Source organism: Lissotriton helveticus, chromosome 8 (genome assembly GCF_964261635.1).
Source record: "Lissotriton helveticus chromosome 8, aLisHel1.1, whole genome shotgun sequence".
NCBI lineage: Eukaryota > Metazoa > Chordata > Amphibia > Caudata > Salamandridae > Lissotriton > Lissotriton helveticus.
Genome location: NC_136069.1, coordinates 186,302,006 through 186,327,258, shown reverse-complemented (window position 1 = coordinate 186,327,258; position 25,253 = coordinate 186,302,006). Strand labels below are relative to the sequence as shown.

Below are 25,253 nucleotides of genomic sequence, written 5' to 3'. Positions count from 1 at the left end.
AAAAGCTAAAAGAACTACACCAATTCCCCCTAGAGAGCATTCTACTCGCAAACTGGGGCTTCTATGGCTTTCTTAGGACATATTCCCATAGATATCTGTAAAGCTGCAACATGGTATACACCACACACATTCACAAAACACCATTGTGTAGATGTGTTTTAGCAAGACAACAAGCTAGAGTGGGCCAGGTAGTTTTATGTACACTATTTCAAACTACTGCAACAGATACAGGTTAGCCCCCAGTTTGGGAGATTATTACCGTATAGTCTGTGCATAGCATGTGATCTACAGCTCACGTGCCTCGAACGGAAAATGCTACTTAACAAATATGCATCTGTTCTTGGCATGTAGAGCTGTAGAGTCACATGCGCCCACCCACCTACCCGGTTACCTATATTTGTTCCAGTACTATCTTACTTAGATAACTACACATGGACATCTCTATTCTATTCTTACTTACTCCATTCTCACCCTCTGCGGGAAAACAATCTAACAATGGAGTTGATGCCCATGTACTCTATCACCGAAAGGAGGAGTCACCTACCTCGTGACTGGAAAGACTTCTTCTAACAAAACAAAGTGCAAACATTCGGGACATACACCAGATGGTGTAGCACGTGACTCTACAGCTCTACATGCCAAGAACAGATGCATACTGGGTAAGTAGCATTTTCCTTTGTTATGAATTGGAAATTTCAATGTTAGAAAGGTAGTAGGAAAAAAAGAACTGTTGATCAGTGTTAACATGCCTCAATCTAAGTGAAAATGTACTTAAACTATTATTTTTTATTTTCAAAGCCCTCAGAACCACATTCTATATGGCAACCGAGCCCTTTGCTATCTGCGCATTGCTGAATACACGTAAGTATACTACCAGAAAGGGTATAAATAATTGTCGTGGGGGCAACTGTTTTGCAATGATTTGGAATGTAACACGTTCTTGCATGAGTACTATAAATTACAGAATGGCATAGTACGGTATATAATTAACACCGGTATGATGAATTCTTTACAAGTAAGGTACTTGTGTACACTTGCCCATTGACCGCAGGATCCAGATTCCTGTATCGCTGTACTGCTGATAAATGCCCGGGGCCTTCACATAGCCACTCCAGAGAGCTAATAAGACTGAATTCTGGGTTACTGGGCCTGTGGGAGAAATTGTTCGGAGTATCATGCTATAGCGTGGGTACACTGACTTTCTCAAAGCCTTACTGGAACTTCTGAGACTTGAAATCATAATCTGAGCCAAGCTTGGCTATCTCCTCATGTGAACGGGGAATTATCATGGGCCTTAGACAGGAAAGAGTCTCTGTATTATTTGTGGTGTGATGTAGAATACTTTTTGTTATTATATAAATACTATCCTTTACATAAAAGCAAGTATTTGACTGGACAATCATTTGTTGGAGTTGCTGGATGTTTTTTGAATTGTCAACCTGTGTCCACCCTGCACCCTTACCTCCTCCTTGAGAAGACATAGACTGCTTGACCCTCTCTATCGCCTAGAATCAAGTGGTGAAGGGGTACTTGTCTCGAGTTCTCACATTTTTTTTGGAGGCTGGGCCCTGAGACGTCAGGAGTGAAAGTCCTGAACCACCATGATCAGGGCCGGACTGGCTTTAGAGGGCACCGGGTGTTTTCTCTGTGGGCCGGAAGGTTGGGGGTAGATTTTGGAGCCCGCTGGGGTTGCTTTTAGTGGGAGTAGTGCTGCTTCTGGCAAACCAAAACCAGCCCTGGCAAACAACTTAATCCCCCTCTCCCCCCAGGTGAGTTACTTGCCCGGTCTGGTTTCGGTTCCTAGACCTGTCGTGACCACGAATGGGCCCATTAGTTCCTGCTTGCCCTCTGAATGGGCTAGGTCTAAACACAAAAGAATACTCAAATCCCTCATGGGTCCTAATATTATATGTATACTTAATTGCCAATTTGTGACACATAATTTAGATAACTATGCTGAATAATTTGGCTTTTCATGATGCATACTCTTTGTACCCCTGACAATGTTAAAGCTCTGCGGACTGATTTGGAGGATGTCATTACGATCATGAAATCTGTGTTTCAGAGTCAACTGGAATATTTCCCACATAAAAATTCATTATACTAATTCAGACCCTGGAAGTCCTGGATTCACAGGACCCTATGACTAACCCTTTAGGACACAAGAGGGAGAATGTCCAAGGGAAGATTGTGGTAGATCCACAACACCATCCAGATCTAGATCCATACACTGGTAATCCATCCCCACCAGATGATACTGCTGCAGATCATGCAGTAATTTAAAGGGTTGTCTTGTTAAATTGCATGCTGTGTAGTACAAGAACAGTTTTCTTGTCGAAACGCTCTAAAACAGAATGGCATGCAAATTAACTAGTAATGCTTACATGTATTCTGAAGTCATTCAATTACAACTTCATCCACTGAGATGAAGGATGGGCCCACACCTAGCCAGCACCACCGCTAAGGTAGGGCAGCTGATGTGGACCTCACTTTTTCAAATCCTCCATCTTGTGTTGGAGAGATTTAGCCTGTTAGGATCAGTTATTTCCACTTACCACAGAAAGGTGTAGTCACTTTAGGTAGGTTGCCCATTGGCTACTACCTGGTACTCCCTTGATCACCTCTAAAATGAGTATTTAGATGGAACTTCGGATTTGATGGACCCAAAGAAGAAAAGGACAAAGAATAACTGCTGAACCCAAGAACTGAGACCCTACTGCAGTTTTGGCACAGACCCCTGTCTGCCTCTTTAAGGCTCTACAATTGAGGTGAATGGTCTCGTCCTGTTGCTGTGTGGTCTCTAAGACTGGCCTTTCCAAACCCCACGGGCTTTCGTTTTACATCTGGCCGAAATAGCCCTCACCAAAAACTATTTCGAATTTGAAGGAATGCTTTACCTCCAAACCCATGGTACCTCCATGGGGAGTGTCTTTGCCCCGAGCCTAGCCGGTCTCTACGTTGGGGCATTCGAGGAACTCACAGTGCTGAATACTAGTGGTCCTTGGATTAACAATCTGAAGCTGTGGAGACGTTATATTGATGATGTCTTGGTGATATGGAGGGGCGAGAGAACATCTGTAGATCTGTTTCTGATGTGGCTCAATGCTCAGAACCCGTTCCTCCGCTTTACTTCAACTATCACCAAGACTGACCTACCTTTTCTGGACCTTGTGATTGAACCTAGTGGTGGCACCCTTAAAACGAAGGTCTTCCACAAACCAACGGACAAGAATGCCCTATTGGCCTTTGAAAGTTTCCACCCACGCTCCTTACGGGAGAATTTACCAGTGGGACAATTCTTCCGCATTCGGCGGAACTGCTCCGATAAAGAGGATTTCACAGAGGAAGCAAAACATCTTACCTCGAAATTACTACAGAGGGGGTATCCCACCCGCGTCATCAAAAAAGCACGCAAGAGAGCTTACAATGCGAACCGAGAAACACTATTATCTAAGAACATGAGACCTCAGACCAAGAAACCTGTTTTTGTATCCACATTCAATACGGCATCACAACAGATTAAGAAATTTGTCTTACGAAATTGGAAGATCCTTAATACCGGGGGTATGAAAATTGATACACCCCTGTTTTCCTTTAGACGGAGCCAAAATTTGAGGGACCTTCTGATACACACCAGACCGAGGGACCTGAGACCAACAAGAGAGATCTCTACAGTAACAGGCCTACCTAAAGTGACAGGTCATACTCGTTGTGGTGCATGCAGTGTCTGCCATTTGACGAAAAATTCCACTACAATCGATCTAGGACTCCGCACTCCCTGGGAACAGAGATCACACACCAATTGTAATTCCCAGGGTGTAATCTATCTGCTAACTTGCCCCTGCCCAAAAATTTATGTGGGGATGACCAGCAGAAAAGTACGAACCAGAATCACGGAGCATCGAAGTACCATAAGATGTGGTAAAGTGAATACAAAACTCACGTGCCATTTCTCTGAGAAAAGACACAGTATAGAAGACATTAGATGGACTGTGATTGAGAAAATCAAACCTGGCAGACATGACATAGATGATCAAAGGATACTATTGCAGCGAGAACAACGATGGGTCTACCGCTTAAGAAGCCATGAAGTGGGATTAAATGATGATATCCCTTGGCAGACTTTGGGGAGACACTTGTAATTAATTGATTTCCCCTTGTAGCAATGGGAAACTTTGATCATCCACTTATTGAAGAAGTCTTGTCCCACATTTAATTGTCTGATCTAGCTTTTGTTGCCTGGAATTAGCGATCTACTGGGCACTACTGTTGGTATTGGACTATACAAATATGCGGGTATCACCTGAATGGACGGCCAGTGGATGCTGGACACTCACTATTAGGGTGTTACCAGGTTCCACACCTCACTATTTATCTGTTCTGTACCTCAATAGGGGTATAGCCAGCTTTTCACCACAGAGCTTTCTATAAGAATGTGTGACACATGAAGGGGTCTATTTGATCTATATCACCCCCGTACTACTGGGGATGACGTCTACCAGGGTAAAGCAACAATATCATGATGGATAGATACCACTCTCCTTTCATTATATTCCCTTCATATATTCAGACGTTTTCATAATAAACGAGGGGCTTTTTGGGGATTTATAGTATTAAATCACAGCTATACTACTCTTGACACTAACGTAGTCCAAGGTCTGAATGTGATTAATAACCTAAAAATACCAGAATCGACTTTAGACTTACAGCCTACCATTCACTGTATTTTGGACTGGCGGTGGCTAAAGAGACATTTAAATGGGTGCCGGTCGCTACTTTAAAGCCCCCGGGTGAGGAATATACTAGAATTCGATAACCGTCATCTATGCATCAATACAGACTGATTTGCAATTGATTGACCTTTTCAAGGTCTGTATGGCAGAATACTGGGTATTTTACAAAGTGGTATGCTAGTCACCACTTACCTAGGAGCATCTCTGAATCCGCGGTGTACAGGAGGGATGACTATTACTACAAATCCCAGAGGCCATGCCGTTTTTTCACGCTGATGCCTTGACGTCATGACGCCGGTGACGTCAGACGCCATAGACGAAAGCGATCGGTAAATACAGGAAGCGACACCGCGTCTTGCATCTACGCGGTGTCACTTGATCCGGACCTATTGGCGACAGATTTAGCCGTACTGAACGGTAAGGTTATGGAGGGCAGCTTTGTTAGAATGGTGCGCCTTATTCAGGAGACGAGACGCCGCTGCTAGACCCAATGGGGATGTGGCTATCCTTGATATTTGCTTTATCCCTTACAGATTGTGTTCATGGGCAGACCTCCTGGAGGGACACCAGTTCGAGTTTATGCAGTTCATAGACTCGGTAAGTGTGTGTCTATGGAAACCGAGAGGCCTCATTTGAGAGTGTATCTTTGATGTGCCTAAGACACTGATGGCACATGGATGGAGGGGACGTGGGTTCGGCGGGTCCTAGGCTGGGCCGGGTATCGCGTGAATGTGGTGTTTGATTCATGATCTTATCGACTATAAGACTTTCCAATTAGTAATTGAAGTAAGTCTGGAGGATGGCTGATTGGGACCATCCTAACTCTATAACACATGCATGAGTGGGAGGCGGAACCATGTTGAAACATTTACCTCACTTGGAGTATGACCCGAGTGAATTATTAATCTCAGGGGAATTGGGTAGCTTGTGGAGGGACATCCTCCGGTTCCCCACTACATTTTCCTTATTCTTTATTATTTAATTTTTTGCAGTGAATGTTCTCCCCTGTCTGTGGGGACACCTTCTCCACTGAATAACTAAAAGACCCAGAAGAGTATGGATCCATGAGACCTACTCCATTCGGGAATACCCATTGGCCATACTACGGCATGGGGGACTAGTGGATTTGACTGCGACAGTCCTGAGGAAGACCGAAGTGACCTTACGGGGCATAAGGAAAACGGTCGAAACATGTTGACTAAAGCAGTGGTAGGAGGGAAGTCTTGAGGAACTTCATTTTCTCAATAAGACATTTTCCCATCCTTTCTAATTTTTAATCCTGATAAGGGTACCACAATTGGGTTAATAAAGCAGTTCTTTCTATTGGCACCCCTAATCAGTTTTAACATTTACCTTTTCTGCACTATATATTTTTTCGTCGCACTTTAATTCAGATCCACGAGGTGTTCATTTGCACGTCATATCACTTATGCTTGTTATTCGTTGTACGTATTTACTGATCATGTTGTACGTCTTGTAACGTGGAATTTTTTATTTTTTCCCCCTCCCTAATGCTCCGCCCTGGATGTGGCTACACCAGGGCGTCTGTAGCAGGCCCTATGATGAAGCATGTCACATACTTCGGTATGTGAGTGAGGGCAGTTTTTCCAAATTTGGGAATTTCCCTTCATTGTGTTTATGTACTCTATATACCCCTTGTGTGTGTTTGTGGTCTCTAAGAGCCCCAGAAGACCACCAACCTTCGCCAATTGACAAGAACTCTCTTGAAGTAGAGGAGCTACTCCCTTGCAGTCTGCAGGCACCAAAACAGCAAGGTCTGGACCACCGAATTGCAGCTCACCAGACCGACAATTGCAACCGACCAGAAAGAGTTACCCGTGCTCTAGAAGGTCAGATCTGTCTCCCCCTCAAGTGTGGCCGCACCAGGAGCGACCGGAGCCGTGCAGTACCAAGCCCCGCAGTACTGGACGCCCTGCCCCAAAACCGACCAAAAAGTGTCCAGTCTGGATCCAATTGCCCAGGAAGCAAGCACCATTGAGGGATGTCAAGACCTCTGAGACCTACTCCGAGACTGACCCTTTGGTCCTGAAATCGTCCCTGCAACCAGCTTGCCACTGACTGCGAAAACCGTCTTTGTGCACCGAACCTCGCTGACCAGTCTGCTCTGCACCCAGTCTGAGCCAGCTGTGCTCCCGTGCGCTAGAGGCCTTTGCGACCTGAGCGTCTGTTTGGGACCTCTCAGACTTGCCAACTATTCCCCCTCTGCTGCCTGTTTCTAGGTGCCCCCCCCCCCCCCCCTTCTTGTATTCGCACCAGCTACCAGTACCTGCAGCACCCGGCTCTCGTCCGAATCCGGGACTCTCCCAACCAATCGCTGGTGGCCTCTTGAACTTTGGTGGGTTACAACTCTGAATCCAGAAAATGAGCCGACTATTTTCTATGCATTTCTGCTTTTTTGTCCCATAGGAATCCATTGTGTGCAATTGCTCACAACTGTGAGTTATTTTCCGAATTGTAATAACTTATAAGAAATTAAGTACTTACCTGTGAACAAAGTTCTTGGTTTGTAAATGTATATAAAAGTTTGCATTATTTTTTTAAATTGTTCTCGATTTATTCTTTGAGTGTGTGTCTCTTTTATTGCCTCCGAGAACAACAAATGCGAAGCACTACCCTCTGATAAGCCTATTTGCTCACCCACACCAGAGCATTAGTGTTATCTACTTTGCCGTTGTAAACCAATTGGGGACTCCACACAGTGTACTTTGTTTTAGTGCACTATATAGAGAGCCAGCTTCCTACAGCTGGTTTAATAAACTGGCTTTTTATGTACTATACCCAAATGAGGTACACTATGTAGAAAGTCCAGACCACCCTTACCGGCTTCCAAGATTTAAATTAATAATCCCAAATGTTCTCTCTTGTGGAAGCAGTTTAGGCTTATCAGAGACCAATTTAGAAAAATAACATTTTTATGGAATTTTAGACACCAAGAACTTTATAATCTGGTAGGTACTTTAGACATTATAAAATTTTACAGTAGAAACAGTAGTAAATGACTGCTGTCAGATTTGAGGCATGAGCCTCAAACGGGGTAATGTTATCCTATGGGAGAAACATTCACTGCATAGGGTCACTTGCAAACGACTTATAGGACTGTACGTCTAGACTTGAGGTGAATAGGGGCTGAGGTCCAAGAAAGCACCAAGTGTTCAGTTTTTATCTGCCCTGGGCTATTTGGGTTCAAAGGTGCCTTTAGCTGTGGTTGCCTTGGAATCTACACGCTGTAGTCAATGAGAAAAGTACCTGTAAGAAAGAGGCTGCAAAGGGGACTGGGGATCCAGTCCGGCAGAACCCAAAGGGTTGACTCCACTCTTGAAGGGGTCTCAGGGCCACAGAGAGACCGTCTGTTTCAATGGACTCAGGCTGGGGGGGCTCCGGTGTGGAGGTGTTTTGTCCAGCAGGTCGTCAAGTTTGATACTCCCACTGTTCTCGGTGCACCTGCAGAAGAGGCAGAAGAAACGGGGGTGCTAAAGACCTTGCCAATTGGAAAACAACATGTGTCTTATTTTAGGAAAAGAGCATTGGCACTGGGCCCTGGTTAGCAGGTACCCAATGCACTATTCAAGACACTGGCTCTTTATATAGCGCACCAAAATGAGGTACACTGTGCAGAGAGTCCAGGTGACCGTACTGGTTTAGAGGGGTTAAAATAATCTTTAATGCTCTCGTTTGTGGTAGTTTGGGCGAGCAGTTTAAGCTCATCAGAAGATAGTGTTAAGCATTTATTACACACACAGAGTCAATAAGTGAGACACTCAAAGGAATCCGACACCATTTTATAAAAATAACAGATTAATATATGAATTTAGACACCAAGGTATTCGTAATCGGGTAAGTACTTTTCAAGATGGTGATTTTTCAAGAACTGTATTTGTATCTTTAAAGTGGTAATGTTATCCTATGGAGAAAAACTGATACTGCATATGGTCACTTGTCAACGACTTACAGTAATGTTCTTCTGGACTGAAGGTGAGTATTGGGAAAGGCCCAAGGCAGCACCAACAGGTCACCTGGGCGGCTCTGGGCGGCTCGGTGCAGAGGTGCTTTTCAGCATCGGATACCTCATTAAAGTCAATGGGAAATGGTCGGTCAGAAGCTCACTCTGTGTCTTGGTGACCTGGTGAGGAGGAGAAACAGGGCAGCGGGGGTTCTCCGAGCTGGCCTGGTGGATCCTGACGTCCTTCGACGGTAGGTAGGACATTGTGCTGTTGGAGCCTGGACTGGACCGCCAGCAAGCCTTGGTTGCTGCAACTGCTTCAGTACCCAGAGTATCGGTGATGGGTAGCTCCTGGGGGTGCTGGCGTCTTTAAACTTGGCAAGGAGATGGATCTGACTTCCTAGAGCATGAGGACCCTTCTCCTGTTGCGCTGCTCCTTGCGTGAGCTTGATGACTAGCCGTGTACTAGCCCTTCGGTTTGTCGACCTGTGAATAAGCAACATAGTCCTGCCCCAGACATCTGAATTTACTGACAAAACAACTTGCATCTGAAAGCCCGGTAATGATATACTCTCCATATGCTTTCTATTTTAGGGAATCTCTGTTTTCAATTTCAACATGTTAATTTATCCAGTATTGGGGTATCTTTCATATATTCACATGCCTGAATCATTCCCCATCGCCAAGGCAGGAGACCCACGGTAATAAATATACAATAGCAGTGCCTTAGTAAAAACTGTAGTAGGCTGACAAGACTATAGGCCCAAACAGGCCCAAATCTTAGTAGCCTATCTACCTCCTTATGTGAAAAGAACTGAAAATAGTTCCAACCAATCAGAAGTCAGCACCCTCTAGAACCTTCCCAGCAGAGGCAGTTCTCCTCAGATTTTCACCGCACGTCGTGTGGAAGGGAGTCTCCCTGAGTGCCTACTCAGTTTTTAGGTCTCGTGGAGATTACAGCGCGAAGCTCTGTCTCGCCAGAGATCTATTGTTACCGACTGTGCTTCCCAGGAGATAGCACCTGGCCGCGCGCATTTCCTCTCCGAGAAGGCGAGCGGAGCGGGCCGCGCGCACGCTGTGGCCAGCTGCTGTCTCCTGGGAAGCTTCAACACCACACACGCATGCGCATTCACAACACACACACGAGCGCCCATGCACGCACGCACATACATACAGACACACCCCCCGCACACATACATACACACGCGCGCACACACACACGAGTGCACCGAGGCCCCCCCTGCCGTCGCACACATACATACACACACAAGCATACACACACACAAGTGCATTTACTCCGCCTGCCTCCTCTTCCGGTCCGGACGCGGCCCCGCCCCCGTCACAGGCCACCTTGCCTGACTTCCGGTGCGGCCGCGGTGGGATTCCGGGGGCATTTTCTGCCACACAAACCTTGCCAGAAAGGGAGTGTTACTTTGTATCGTGCCACCCTGAGAAAATGAATGAATGCCAGGAAGAAAGATAATCGACCAGTGGTGGATCTCCCTTCTGACCTGGCATTCCTCCCAGCCCCTCTTAAAAAAACTTCTGTGGTGTAATTTACATGTAGGTCGCAGATACTAACTCTTGCGCAATTAGGTTCTCACATAAATAGCACAGTGTGTGAAGTCTGTGCAGGTATCCTTCTCCATACTAAACAAAGTCTTTATAGAGCGGTTTCCGTTCCATAGCTCCTGCTTCATACCTTCAGTGGCCCTTCATAACTCCAGCTCCAAACCAAAGGCCAATAGCTCTCATCTCTAAGTCTGTATCCAAGTAGATCCATTAATATGTTGAAGACCACACAAAAGGCTACCAGTCTGGCTGTTGAGCCCCATATTTGAGATATTTACTTCCGATCTCCTGTGCCATACCAAAAGCTACCTATAGGTGGCTCCTCCTGCGCTGGCTAGTCATATTAGCGCTCTGTACCAATGGATGCCTACTCATATCTCCAACTGCATAGCAAGGTCTACCAGCCCATAGCGCCGCATCCATACCTTAGATGATTAGTTTATATTTTCACCTCCAAACCTGAGTTGACTAGTTTACATCTACATACTCAACTAGTTTATACCTCCATAACCAGGCTGACTAGTTTATATTTACACCTTAATTCCAATAACTACCAATCCACATCTCCAGCTTTATACCTGAGATGTCAGATGACTAGTTCCATACTAAAGGCTACACGTTCTTTACCCATCTCATTACTATATGAGAAGGCCTCTCATAACCAAATGGGGCTTGATCAGCTCTGCTTCTACATATCTTGATAACCAGATTTTATTTATTTATTTATGTTTTGCCATTTATTGAGCGCGAACGAATACCCGCAGGCATCTCGGCGCTAGATTATTCCCATAATTTTCCCGGAAAAAAGAGGAAGAAAGGCTCCCAGTGGTTTGGTAATCGATATTACTGACTAAAAAGCCACATCTTCAATCTTTTGCGAAACTGCAAGAGTGAGGAGCTTGTCCTAATGTGCTGCGGCAAAGTATTCCATAATTTAGGAGCCGCGGCGATCACCCCACGATACTGTTTTAGACCGTGGGACCACTAGTTGGTTAAGAGTGGCAGATCGGAGCTGTTTGGCCAGTTTATAGGGTATCAGCTGGTCCTTGAAGTAATGTGGTTCTTGATCATGGAGTGTCTTGTACACTATACAAAGTGATTTGAACTTAATCCGATTCCGGATCGTCAACCAGTGATACTTCTTGATCGTGTCAGATATGGCCGAGAACTTGGGTTTCCCAGAAAGCAGACGTGCTGCTGCATTCTGTATTGTCTGAAGCTTATTGGTTACCCTGACCTGGGCATTTAAAAATAAGCCATTACAGTAGTCGAGGGACTCTAAAACTAAAGAACTAACCAGTGTTTTAGCCGCTGTCTCTGGCAAAAACGGGATGATTTTCTTAATCATTCTTAATTTGTGATGGGCTGTAGCCGCTACTCTGTTTGCATGCACCACAAAGTTGAGACCCTCATCAAAAATTGCTCCTAGGTTCCTGACCTTAAGGGCCGGACTAGGAGGGGCTCCAAAGGCTGAAGGCCACCAGGTTGCTGACCATCCTGGTGAAAGGGGTCCAAAGATGACCACCTCCGTCTTTTCGGAGTTGAGATTAAGGCAGTTAGACGCCATTCACTCACCGATTGCTAGCATTCCGCTTTTAAAGCGCTCTGCCACCTGATGTCCATCGCCCTTAATGGCCAAAACCAATTGCGTGTCATCAGCGTATGAGGTTAGGCTCATCCCATATGCTTTGAGGACATTAGCAAGGTCCGACACATAGATATTAAATAGTGTCGGACTTAGGGATGAGCCTTGAGGAACCCCACACGGTAGTGACAGCTTGGCGGATTGGTATGGTCCCAAAATAACAGCCTGGGTTCTATCGGCCAAGAAGGATGCAAGCAGATCTCTCGCTGTATGGTGAATGCCCATCTTTTCGACACTGTCAACCAGGATCTTATGGTTGACCGTGTCGAAGGCCGCCGATAAATCAAGCAGTACAAGTACTGCTGTCCCTCCCTGGTCTCGAATTGCTCTGTCGTCTGCGGCTTTTATTAAGGCGGTTTCGGTACCATGATATTTTCGGAAACCGAATTGTGTATCATCCAATAGAAGATGTTTCTCCACATGCTCGGATAATTGTAGGTTCATAGCTTTTTCAGCCACTTTGGCTAAAAAAGGGAGGCTTGCTATGGGCCTATAATTCTTTAATTCGGCCTTGTCCAGACTTGATTTCTTCAACAGAGGTTTCACCAGCGTATTCTTTAAAGAATCCGGGTATGTCCCAGAACCCATGATGGAATTGCAAACTAAGGTGATAACCGGGATGATTATGTCCATCACCGGTGGGAGGACTGAGAAAGGACAAGGATCTAGTGTCGATCCTGTTTTAATAGTAGATTATATCTCCAGCTCCATACCAAAGGCTATAATATTCAGTCCTTTTTATATTTGAGATGATCCTATTTCTAACCTTAGCTCCATATCTAATTGTACCAGATCATATGCCCAGTTCTATACCTTATTTCCGCTCCTTAGCTAACATAACCAGTTCTTCTCTCCCGCTTCATATCTGAGATGACTGGTTTTTATCAGTTTCCCTAGTTAACTTGTTCATATCTCCTACTTAATACTCGTCATGCAAGTTCATATGCCACGCTTCCCACCCAACGCCATCTCCAGCTCCACACCAGAGACTATCTGCTCATATCACAAACTCTTTCACAGGAATAGTCCATTTATATCTCCAGCTCCTCTAGAAGCAATCTAGGGAGGGCTAGGCAGATGTCCCAAGCAAGTTATAATCCAGATCCTCAAACAGAAGCTTCCTATTGCTTCGCCACATAAGAGACCAGCCCCATGTTTATGTTAAGGTATGCTATGTTATGTGGTTTTTGTAGAGGGCAAGATCTGCCAATTGCACCATCTCCTGGCATTGTTGCCCGTCCCAGATGACCTATGCCGGTTATGTGTTTTTCCTTAGGGGAGCCCCAAAGGGGCTTATAAAAGTCTTATGATCACCTCCACACTTGTGGAAGCGAAGACATTGAGAGGTGTGTTTCAAGGCTATGTACACACAAGCAGAGGTGCTGGGTGCCTGTATATGTGCATCCTTGTGCTCTTGGCTGTCTCAAGTAGGAGTGAATGCCTGGCTGTGGCTTACCACATGGAAGGAGTATCAGAGGCTGAATGTAGACGTCCTAGTTTACCTATATTTCAAAATATACATATTTGCCTGCCACACTGACCCCCCTCTCTTTGGTCTTCCCTCACCGTACATTTCCCAGAACGGTAAGATATATCGGAGGTACCTACTGCCTCATACCCACTTCTGTCTGGGTGTGTCTCCTCCTTCATTTATGAGGGCTGTGCTTCTGTTCTCTGTGAGAGTGAAGTGATCATGCATAGTGCTTTCAGTGGCTGTTACAATGGCTTGATGATAAGTATGATAGAAATCACAATCTACTGATGGTCCATGTAGACGGGTGGGAGACAGAGAACATAACAGCACCAGCCACACACACATAAACACTTACAATCACACACACACAACCACACACAACCACACACAACAACACACACACTACACACACACACACACACTACACACACACACACACACACTACACACACACACACTACACACACACACTACACACACACATTACACACACACATTACACACACACATTACACACACACGCTACACACACACACTACACACATTACACACACTACACACACTACACACACTACACACACTACACACACTACACACACTACACACACTACACACACTACACACACTACACACACTACACAACCACACGACCACAGACCCACGACCACAGACCCACGACCACAGACCCACGACCACAGACCCACAACCACAGACCCACAACCAATCAGTGCACACTTTCACCGGGCACAAACACCACCAGCCATCAGTGCATGCTTCCACCAGGCACACACCACCAGACGTCAGTGCATGCTTTCACCAAGCACACACACACCAAAAGCTGTCAGTGCATGCTTTCAACAAGCTCACACACACCAAAAGCTGTCCGTGCACACTTCCATCAGGCACACACCACCAGCCATCAGTGCACAATTTCTACAGGCACACACCACCAGCCATCAGTGCACAATTTCTACAGGCACACACACCACTAGCCATCACTGCACACATCAATTGTTAATGCATCCACAATTAACTATTGCAGCAATCGCAGTATGGCACACTTTACTTTCAAACATATTCATCTAAAGTGCAGCATGCCCCATTGCTACAAAAATAAATACTTTTTTTTGGCCTACAATTTATTCACTTTTGTTGCAATTAGTGTTGCAATATTTAGCAATGCCAAAAGCTCAAACTTAATTACTGCGAGACCTATTGCATTGCAAATGCTTGTTCTTCTTTGTTACTTTCAGGATGTCTGAAAAGAAAGCTCTCGTCAAGGCTTGCAGGACCTGTGATAAAAGAGGGTCCATGTAGATGACTGTTAGACCTGACACCTTTTGGCGTGGTTCTTCCCCCATCTTTTTGCCTCTGACTCATGTGTTTTGATGCTGTGCTGGATTTCGTTTTTGCTGATTAAGATGCTTTGGACACTCTGCCACTGCTGATCAGTGTCAGAGTGTAAGTGCTCCCTCTGTAAATTGTGATATTGATTGGCATATTTGTATCACCACGAAGTCCCTAGCAAAGTACACTGTTTATGCCAGGGCTGGTAATGAAAAATGCTACTAGTGGGCCTGCAGCGCAGATTGCGCCACCCACATGAGTAGCTTTAAAATGGTGACTCAGGCCTGCCAGCGCAGAGCCTGTTTGCAGTCAGTGACTGCCATGTCAGCCTCGCCAGTGTCCCCACTGGCTGGGCCTAACCCTTCCCTGTCTGTGCACATCAGTCACCCCTATGGAAGGCCCTAGGTACCCCCCTGGGCAGGGTGCAGTGTATGGATAAGGTAGAGCATGTACTAGTGCAGGTGATATGCTCTGGTAGTGGGCTGCAGCCATTTTGTGTGCTCACTGCTGTAAGGCTATCTGCTCCATAGAGTAACATGGAGGAGGCTGGGCCCATGTGATACCAGCCTATCTTCCCATAGGAACAAGATGGGACATAAGTGAAAGATATCCCTGAAATCAGAATTTAATGACACATCTTTTAGTGAAGGGTGTTTTTAAATCCTGTGTTGGAGAATAGCCCTTTTAGAAAGTGGCTGTTCTCTTTTCTAAACCTTTCTGTGTGCCTGGGTTTGTGGAATGCCTGCCTGGTCTGGATGTGACAGGGGGGGCTGCAGAGCCCCAGAGGAGAGGGTCGGAGCCAGCCCGGGGATGAAAGGGCACATCTGCCTGCCTGGGAGGTGGGAGGAAGGAATGCCTGAAAAGTGCTGGGCTGCGCTGGCCTGCCTCCCCCTGCTAGCTCCCTCCTGGTGGTCAACTGACACCTCTGGCCCTGAAGCTGACAGGAAGAAGAAAACCAGAGACACCTCAGTGCTCCGCAACCCCCAGAACTGGTTTAGACTGGACCAAGGGCCTCCATGCACAAAGACTTCAAAGGACTTCAAAGACATTGAGGGGTATAAGGAAAGGACCCCTGACTACAGAAGTTTAGATTCTGAAATTCTACAAGCAAGAAAGGAACCTCGGCTGGAAGGAGGACGGCTAGAGAACTAAAGGAAGACTGCCTTGCTGTGTGCTCTAAGGGCTGACCTGTTCTGCTGTTTGACTGGAAGCTGAGGAGGAGAAAGGGGCTTTGCTGTGTGCTGGGACCCTGCCTACCTGAAATTGCCAAGACTTTGCTGTGTGCTGTGTCTGCAACTGGAATCTCCAAGGGCCTGAGAAGAGCTGGCCTCCTGCTGGGAACCCAGGGTTAAAGGTTCCTAAAACTTTGCCAAGGACTGCTGAGAGATCGTGCTGTGGTCCGCTCCAACGTGTGATTATTACTTGCCAGCCGTGAGGATTGATCGCTGTGCTCTTCGGCACAGATTCAGTGGGTGAGGAGGGACCCGGAGTGGTTTTCGGCGTCCTACGCTCCCCCTGTTGATCCACAGGTGGAGAATCCGGGCTGACCGTGATCAGCGGCCCCGAAAACCCCTTTGCCGCCAAATCACCACCGCGGCCCGGGGCCAGCAAACCCCCCGTAACCTGCTTCGAGGTCTGGGAGCTGCTGCGGCGAAGAACGAAGCCGCCGTGCTCCCATTGGTGGAGGGAGCCGAGCCCCCTCACTAACGCCGCAACGGGATTGGCCCGTGCGGCGCGGCGTCATCAGCGGGATTGTGCCGTGATTGGGTGGCGGCCTCGCGTGTAGAGGGGCTCGTCTGAGGGGCCGCGACCTGATTGGCCCGCAGCGTGGAGCAGCCTTCAAGCCGCCGAGGAAGCCGTGACCTGGTTACCCCAGCGAGGAGCCGACAGCCGGAGCAGCCGCCGGACCCGTCCTCGCCGAGGGAGTCTGCGTGTGTTCCTCGCCCCTGGCCTACCGGCCCCCGAGGAGTGCTGCATCCCCCGCCGCTCGTTGGATTGTCGAGAGCGGGCGGGTGGAGCAGAGGGGACCGGCCGGGGCAAGGAGCGAATGCGCTCTGGCAGGCGCGAGGCGCCTGAGGCCATCGGGCGCACGCGGAGATACCGAGCATCGGTAAAAGAGTCCCGAGGAGACCGGGTGAGGCGCGCTTGCCGCACTTGGGGGGGGCTCAATGACTGGAAGGCTGATTGGTGATAACTTAGCCTTGGCACTGCTTCGATTGCTCGTTTTGAGAGCGGATTGAATAGAAATCGGGGGCAATATTTTTAGACCCCTGATTTGAGAGACTTGAGACTGTTTTGTTTTGATTCTGAGAACTGCCTATTTACAAGAACCATTAAGAATTAAGTGCAACCCTTAAGATAAAATGCTACGTTGTCTAAAGAAGTGATTATCGTGCAACTGCTTCATTTACATGCTGAAACTAGATAAAGCTATATATTTTATAAAATATACTTACCTGTGTGGTCTCAGTTTGTGGTGGATTGGGGATTATTGTTGTGTTAAGTGCAAATGTTATCCACATTGCCTCTGTTTAGCCTAGACTGCTCGCGCCATGCTACCTAGAGGGTGAGCAGGGGTTATCTCAGAGGGTTATTCCTTCGCCCTGACTAGAAGCAAGGGTCCCTACTTGGTCTAAGGTACTTACCTCTGCCAACCAGAGACCCCGGGTTCTAACATTGGTGGCTCGCGGTGCGGATTTTTGAACTAATAATTGCACTTGACCGGCAGTGATCTCTTGTACATCACTAGTCTAGTTTAGCGGCACAGGTTGCACAAGATTTTTTTCTTTTTGGTGAAACCTTTGTAGTTGAAAAGAAGCATCATGTCTCGGAAAGCGCCAAGCGTGAATGGAGACGTGGAAGTGGAATTTGAAATCCAGGAGTTGTTAACCTATAACAAGGAGCAACTGAGAAAAGTCTGCAAACAGCTTGAATGCCCAGTAAGGGGCGGCGCAAATAAGGAAGAGCTACGGACAGCTCTGAGGGCCTGGTGGGAGGCCAAACATGGTGACCCGGAAGCTGCTACTGGAGAGGGAGACACACAGGAGAATGGGTTTTTGCCCAGTGAATTGCCAGTGAGGAAGCCAGGGTCTAGGACCGGCAGCGACCACTCCAGTAGGGTTATGTCTCCAGAGGAAATAGAGGAGAATCAGCGAGTTAGGGCCCATGAGATTGAGCTTTTGAAGCTCAGAGCGGAAGCCGATGAGAAGAGACTGCGCCTGGAAGTTGAGAAAGAGGCGCAGGAGAGAGCGGCGCAGGAGAGAAGACATACTCTCGCTTTGGAGGAAAAGAAGCTCCAATTGGCTCATGAGAGGAGCATGAAGGAGTTGGACTTCAAATATAAAGAGAGGGTGTCCAGTTCTAATGGTGGCAGCGCACAACCAGTACAGGCGGGTAAGGTATACATACCAAAGGATCTGGTACAGAATTATCAGAGGGGTGAGGATATTTATGCGTGGTTCAGAGCGTATGAGCTTGCCTTAAAGATGAATGAAGTGTCTGAGAAGAATTGGGGAGCAGGATTGTGGAAGCATTTTGAGGCCTCTGGGAGGGATGTTTTGGCACCATTAGAAGCAGAGGATGCTTTATCCTACTCCGCCATGAAGGAGGCTTTGTGCCTCAGGTATGGGCTCACTGCTGAACAGTACCGCCAGAAGTTTAGGAACTTCAAGAAGCTTGATTCAAGTACTTGGGTGGAGTGTGTGAGTATGTACACGCGTGCACTGGAAGGTTGGATGAAGGGCAGCAAAGTTACTGATTATGTGGGGTTGTGTCACTTGATTAGTAGGGAGCACTTAAGTAGATTGTGTCCCAGAGCTGCGCCAGCATCTTTTGGATAGCAAGTTAACTGATCCCAGTGAGCTTGCTAAAGAGGCGGACCGGTGGACGAGCACCAGGGTCCACAAGGGGGTGGTAAGTACCCCAGCCAAAGGTGGACAGGGTCCCCAGCAGAAGAGTGGGGGGGACACGGGTAATCAAAAGGAGTCTTCTAAAGGGCCCCAAAGTAGTTCCCAGGAGAAGGTGTCTCAACCCCCCAAGCCTAAGAAGTCCTGGCCCCATAAAGGCACGCAGGACAAAAAGACCCCGCCTACTTGCTATTCATGTAGGGAGGTGGGGCACATTGCTCCAAACTGTCTAAAGAAGAAATCTGCACCCACTGGTGCTCCAGCTCCAGCTCCGGCGTTAGCCAGTGTAGCTTTGGTAGGGGATTTGATTTCTAGTGGGGAGGAGGGGTTAGCATTGATGACCCTTGTCTCTCTAGGAGACCAAGAGATGGCCCCGGAAACCTTGCTGCCCCAAAATACTAAGAAATACGGGCAGAAGGTGACCATCAATGGACAGGAGGTGGAGGCTCTGAGAGACACAGGGGCCAGCGTGACATCTGTCCGGTGTCGGTGGGTGTCTGAAGAGCAAATTATTCCCCAGGTACTCCGGCCTGTGGTGGCAGCTGACAGTTCAGTGCGCTACTGCAAGTTGGCAAAAGTTCCATTTGAATGGGGAGGAGTCTCCGGTATTTTGGAGATTGTTGTAAGTGATGCCTTGCCTGTAGATTGTCTATTAGGTAATGACCTGGAGAGCTCCCCCTGGAAAGAGGTGGAGCACAGGACTCACTTGGAAATGTTGGGTTTGCCTGCGTGGATCTGTGTGTCCACCCGTGCAATGACAGCCAGAGAGGGCGGTCTAGCAGCACTGGAGCCTGGAACCATGGCCCAGGAACCTGGCAAGAGAAGGACGGTTAGAGGGACGAGGGAAACCGGCCCCCACTGTTCCCACGGTCCAGGAGGAGGCAGACCCAGAGGGGGATGCCCTGGAACCTACAGGGGAGCAGGTGGCCGAACTAGGGGAATTGCCTGAGCTGTCCCAGTGGCAGCAAGAGGGTGGTCCCTCCAGGGAGGAATTCTGCCAGGCTCAGAAGGAGTGCCCTTATCTCATTGGTGTGCGGCAGCAGGCTGCCGACCAGGCCGCAGGCCTGGGGTCCAAGGAGCATTTGATCTACTGGGAGGATGACTTACTTTATAGTGAGCCTAAGTTCGCTGAGCCCGGTGCAGCCCGTGTGCTGGTGGTACCGGAGCGCTTCAGGAACTTCCTACTGGGTCTGGCTCATGACGTGCCTCTCGCAGGACATCTGGGGCAAGACAAGACCTATCACAGGCTTGTCACCCATTTCTACTGGCCCCAGATGAAGACACACGTCTCTGCCTTTTGTAAATCTTGCCAGACTTGTGAGGCCAGTGGCAAGAGTGGAGGGAAGCGCGTGGCCCCCCTCCAACCCTTTCCCATGGTGAGCACCCCTTTTGAGCGGGTGGCCATTGACATCGTGGGGCCCCTGGATCCCAAGACAGCCCTAGGCAACAGGTTTATCCTGGTCTTGGTGGACCATGCCACTCGGTACCCGGAAGCCCTTCCGCTCAGGACAATCACCGCCCCAGTGGTGGGCCGTGCCCTGATGGGGATCTTTTCCCGGGTGGGATTTCCCAGGGAGGTCGTCTCAGACCGAGGGACGAACTTCATTTCCAAGTATATGAAGTCCCTGTGGAGTGAGTGTGGGGTGACCTACAAATTCACCACACCTTACCACCCTCAAGGAAATGGTTTGGTTGAGAGATTCAACCGCACATTGAAGGGCATGATTATGGGCCTGGAAGAGCCCATGAGGCGGAAATGGGATGTCTTGTTGCCATGCCTGTTGTTTGCCTACAGGGAGGTGCCTCAGAAATCCTTAGGGTTCAGTCCCTTTGAGTTGCTGTATGGCCACCCTGTCAGAGGGCCTCTGGCTCTGGTGAAGGAGGGGTGGGAGAAATCCCGTGGGAAATCCCCTCAGGATGTGTTCAGCTATGTGCTGGCCATTCGCAACCAGACCAAGCGCTTCAGGAAGCTCGCTCAAGAGAACCTGGAGGCTATCCAGGAGGAAATGAAGAGGTGGTATGACCAGAACACTTCTCTGGTTGAGTTCCAACCTGGTCAGAAAGTGTGGGTGATGGCGCCAGTGGAGCCTTGTGCTCTCCGTGACAAGTGGTCTGGGCCATATGAGGTGGTGGGGCGCAAGAGCGAGGTTACCTATTTGGTTAACCTAAAGACTCCCAGGCAGCCCCTGAGAGTGCTCCATGTGAACCGCCTCAAACCCCACTTTGAGAGGACTGAAGTGACGATGCTCATGGCTACAGATGCTGGAGGGGAGGAGGATAGTGATCCTCTCCCTGACCTCCTGGCAGTCAAGGAGCAAGATGGGTCAGTGGATGGTGTGGTCCTCTCCCCCACCCTGACTCCAGAGCAGCAGGAGGACTGTCGCCAAGTCTTGGGTCAGTTCGCCCCCCTGTTCTCCCTGACCCCAGGTGTCACCAAATGGTGCGTCCACGACGTGGACACTGGAGACAGTCTGCCTGTGAAACAGAAGTTTTACAGAGTGGCTGACAAGGTCAGAGCCAGCATCAAGGAAGAGGTTTCCAAGATGTTGACGCTAGGGGTAATTGAGCCCTCCAGCAGCCCCTGGGCTAGCCCAGTGGTCTTAGTGCCTAAGAAAGCTGCTACCCCCGGTGGCACCCCAGAACTTCGGTTCTGCGTGGACTACCGTGGGCTCAATGCGGTCACCAAGACTGACGCGCACCCCATCCCCAGAGCTGATGAGCTGGTGGATCGGTTGGGAGCTGCCCAGTACCTGAGTACTTTTGATTTGACTTCAGGGTACTGGCAGATTGCCTTAACTGACGGGGCCAAGGAGAGGTCAGCATTTTCCACACCAGAGGGGCACTTCCAGTTTCGTGTCATGCCCTTCGGGTTGAAAAATGCCCCCGCCACATTTCAGAGATTGGTCAACCAGGTACTGGCGGGGCTGGAGCAGTTCAGCGCAGCCTACCTGGATGACATTGCTGTGTTCAGCTCCACTTGGGAGGAACACCTGCAACACCTCACTGAAGTGTTGAAGGCTCTGCAGAAGGCAGGCCTCACTATCAAGGCCAGTAAATGCCAGATAGGGCAGGGATCTGTGGTGTACTTGGGACACCAGGTGGGGAGCGGCTAGGTGGCGCCCCTACAGGCGAAGATTGATACCATTCTGGCTTGGGAACCCCCCAAGACCCAGACTGAGGTGAGAACCTTTTTAGGTCTCACCGGGTATTACAGACGGTTTGTCAAAGGCTATGGCACCATCGTGGCCCCTTTGACAGAGCTGACATCTAGAAATCAGCCCAGGAAAGTGAATTGGACGGAGGCCTGTCAAACTGCTTTTGACACCCTCAAAACTGCCATGTGCACGGCACCGGTGCTTAAGGCACCTGACTTTTCCAGTGAGTTCATTGTGCAAACTGACGCTTCAGAGCAAGGCGTGGGAGCAGTGCTCTCACAGATTAATGATGAGGGCGGAGACCAACCAGTGGCTTTCATTAGCCGAAGGCTAATCCCCAGGGAACAGAAATGGAGTGCCATTGAAAGAGAAGCTTTCGCTGTGGTCTGGGCTCTGAAGAAGCTGAGGCCCTACCTGTTTGGTACTCACTTCCGTGTTCAGACCGACCACAGGCCCCTCAGATGGTTAATGCAGATGAGGGGTGAGAATCCAAAATTGTTGAGGTGGTCCATTTCCCTACAGGGGATGGACTTTACGGTGGAGCACCGCCCTGGTACAGAACACGCCAATGCTGACGGTCTGTCCAGATTCTTCCGCCTTAGTGATGAGGACTCCCAAGAGGTTGGGTAGTTCTCCCCACTTTCAGCTGGAGGGGACACGTGTTAGACCTGACACCTTTTGGCGTGGTTCTTCCCCCATCTTTTTGCCTCTGACTCATGTGTTTTGATGCTGTGCTGGATTTCGTTTTTGCTGATTAAGATGCTTTGGACACTCTGCCACTGCTGATCAGTGTCAGAGTGTAAGTGCTCCCTCTGTAAATTGTGATATTGATTGGCATATTTGTATCACCACGAAGTCCCTAGTAAAGTGCACTGTGTGTGCCAGGGCTGGTGATGACAAATGCTACTAGTGGGCCTGCAGCGCAGATTGCGCCACCCACATGAGTAGCTTTAAAATGGTGACTCAGGCCTGCCAGCGCAGAGCCTGTGTGCAGTCAGTGACTGCCATGTCAGCCTGGCCAGTGTCCCCACTGGCTGGGCCTAACCCTTCCCTGTCTGTGCACATCAGTCACCCCTATGGAAGGCCCTAGGTACCCCCCTGGGCAGGGTGCAGTGTATGGATAAGGTAGAGCATGTACTAGTGCAGGTGATATGCTCTGGTAGTGGGCTGCAGCCATTTTGTGTGCTCACTGCTGTAAGGCTATCTGCTCCATAGAGTAACATGGAGGAGGCTGGGCCCATGTGATACCAGCCTATCTTCCCATAGGAACAAGATGGGACATAAGTGAAAGATATCCCTGAAATCAGAATTTAATGACATCTTTTAGTGAAGGGTGTTTTTAAATCCTGTGTTGGAGAATAGCCCTTTTAGAAAGTGGCTGTTCTCTTGTCTAAACCTTTCTGTGTGCCTGGGTTTGTGGAATGCCTGCCTGGTCTGGATGTGCCTCTGTTTAGCCTAGACTGCTCGCGCCATGCTACCTAGAGGGTGAGCAGGGGTTATCTCAGAGGGTTATTCCTTCGCCCTGACTAGAAGCAAGGGTCCCTACTTGGTCTAAGGTACTTACCTCTGCCAACCAGAGACCCCGGGTTCTAACAATGACCAGCACAAGGACTGCATCTACTGCCTACATCCTAATCACATTGTAAAGATTGTAGGTTTTATTGAACCTTCCCTGCCAAGACCATCAGAGACAGGGAGGCAAGAGTTCTCTTATGTCTCAAATCATCTTCTACAGATGAGGAGGACAGGGCCTCTACTTCCAGCAAAAGAGCCAGATCCAGAGACAGCTCTTCTCCTGAGGGGGAAAAAACATCATAAATCCTCACAGAGCTTCAGATCACACAAGGAGGTCGTCTTCACCTCCTGCTGGATCACCTTTAACTCCGCCTTCAGAACCTACCAAGGCTTCAGCAACTAAAACAGTGAGTAAAGCCCAGGTCAAGACTCTGTCACTGGTGTCTTCTCACACAGTCTCTGTGACTTCTTCTACTTCAAGCTCTTCTACTACGGTATCTACTAGATCTATAACTTCTCCGATAGTGTCATCTAAAGTTTCGGCTTCTAAGAAAACTTCTGGGGATAAAGAATCTGTTTCTGTCACTACCTCTTCAAAATTGTCGTCGACGACTTCGTCGACATTAATCCCATCGACGACGGTACCATCAGTGAAGTCATCGTCGGCGAAAACCCTGTCGACGTCGAAGTCACCGTAGACGAAGAGCCCGTCGATGTCTAAACATCTCATCGACTGGCTCTTCCATCACGTCTAAGAGCCCGTCGACGGCAGGTCCATCGAAGAAGAGCCCGTTGACGACGGCCCCGTCGACGACAGCAACCCAGTCGACGACAACAACCCCGTCGACGACAACAAAGAGTCCATCGACGACGGCCCCGTGGAGGAAGAGTCCATCGACGACGGCCCCGTGGAGGAAGAGTCCATCGACGACGGCCCCGTGGAGGAAGAGTCCATCGACGACGGCCCCGTGGAGGAAGAGTCCATCGACGACGGCCCCGTGGAGGAAGAGTCCATCGCTGACGGCCCCGTGGAGGAAGAGTCCATCGCTGACGGCCCCGTGGAGGAAGAGTCCATCGCTGACGGCCCCGTGGAGGAAGAGTCCATCGCTGACGGCCCCGTGGAGGAAGAGTCCATCGCTGACGGCCCCGTGGAGGAAGAGTCCATCGCTGACGGCCCCGTGGAGGAAGAGTCCATCGCTGACGGCCCCGTGGAGGAAGAGTCCATCGCTGACGGCCCCGTGGAAGAAGAGTCCATCGCTGACGGCCCCGTGGAGGAAGAGTCCATCGCTGACGGCCCCGTGGAGGAAGAGTCCATCGCTGACGGCCCCGTGGAGGAAGAGTCCATCGACGACGGCCCCGTGGAGGAAGAGTCCATCGACGACGGCCCCGTGGAGGAAGCGTCCATCGTCGACGGCCCCATGGAGGAAGAGTCCATTGACGACGGCCCCGTGGAGGAAGAGTCCATCGACGACGGCCCCGTGGAGGAAGAGTCCATCGACGAAGGCCCCGTGGAGGAAGAGTCCATCGACGACGGCCCCGTGGAGGACAGCACCGCCGACGGAGATTCCGTCGACGGCAGCACCGCCGAAGAAGATTCCGTCGACGACGAGCCCATCTATGACACAGTCGGCTGTTGCACCTTTGGTCCAGACGCCCATGTCGACGAAGAGCCCTTTTCTGACAAAGTCCACCTTTGAAATCTTGGTCTGGGTTACCTCAGGGGTCTCAAGCTTCACCTGTTACGTAGACCGGAATATACCAACATTTCCCCTTTGTTACCCTCACATATTTTAAAGAGATATGTAGAGGAAGAAGATTCTAATGAAGATGATGATGAGGAGGAAGGCCCTTTTGGGATTGTGCGACATCCATCAGAGTTACAGATAAAATGTCAGGAAGAGGTTGAAGAGGATAGCTTCCATGAACATTTTTACCAAGAAGACTTG

At 49.0% G+C, this 25,253-nt stretch overlaps 1 protein-coding gene across 5 annotated transcripts in view; it reads left to right on the top strand.

Moving 5' to 3' along the window:
- Positions 1 to 25,253, top strand: part of TTC3 (tetratricopeptide repeat domain 3) — a 1,911,479-nt gene that overhangs the window by 307,760 nt on the left and 1,578,466 nt on the right. For all 5 annotated transcript variants that reach the window (XM_078656864.1, XM_078656865.1, XM_078656863.1 and 2 more), the window contains one exon: positions 799 to 861. In XM_078656864.1, coding sequence (XP_078512990.1) covers positions 799 to 861 — 63 coding nt within the window. The remainder of the gene's footprint in view (positions 1 to 798; positions 862 to 25,253) is intronic.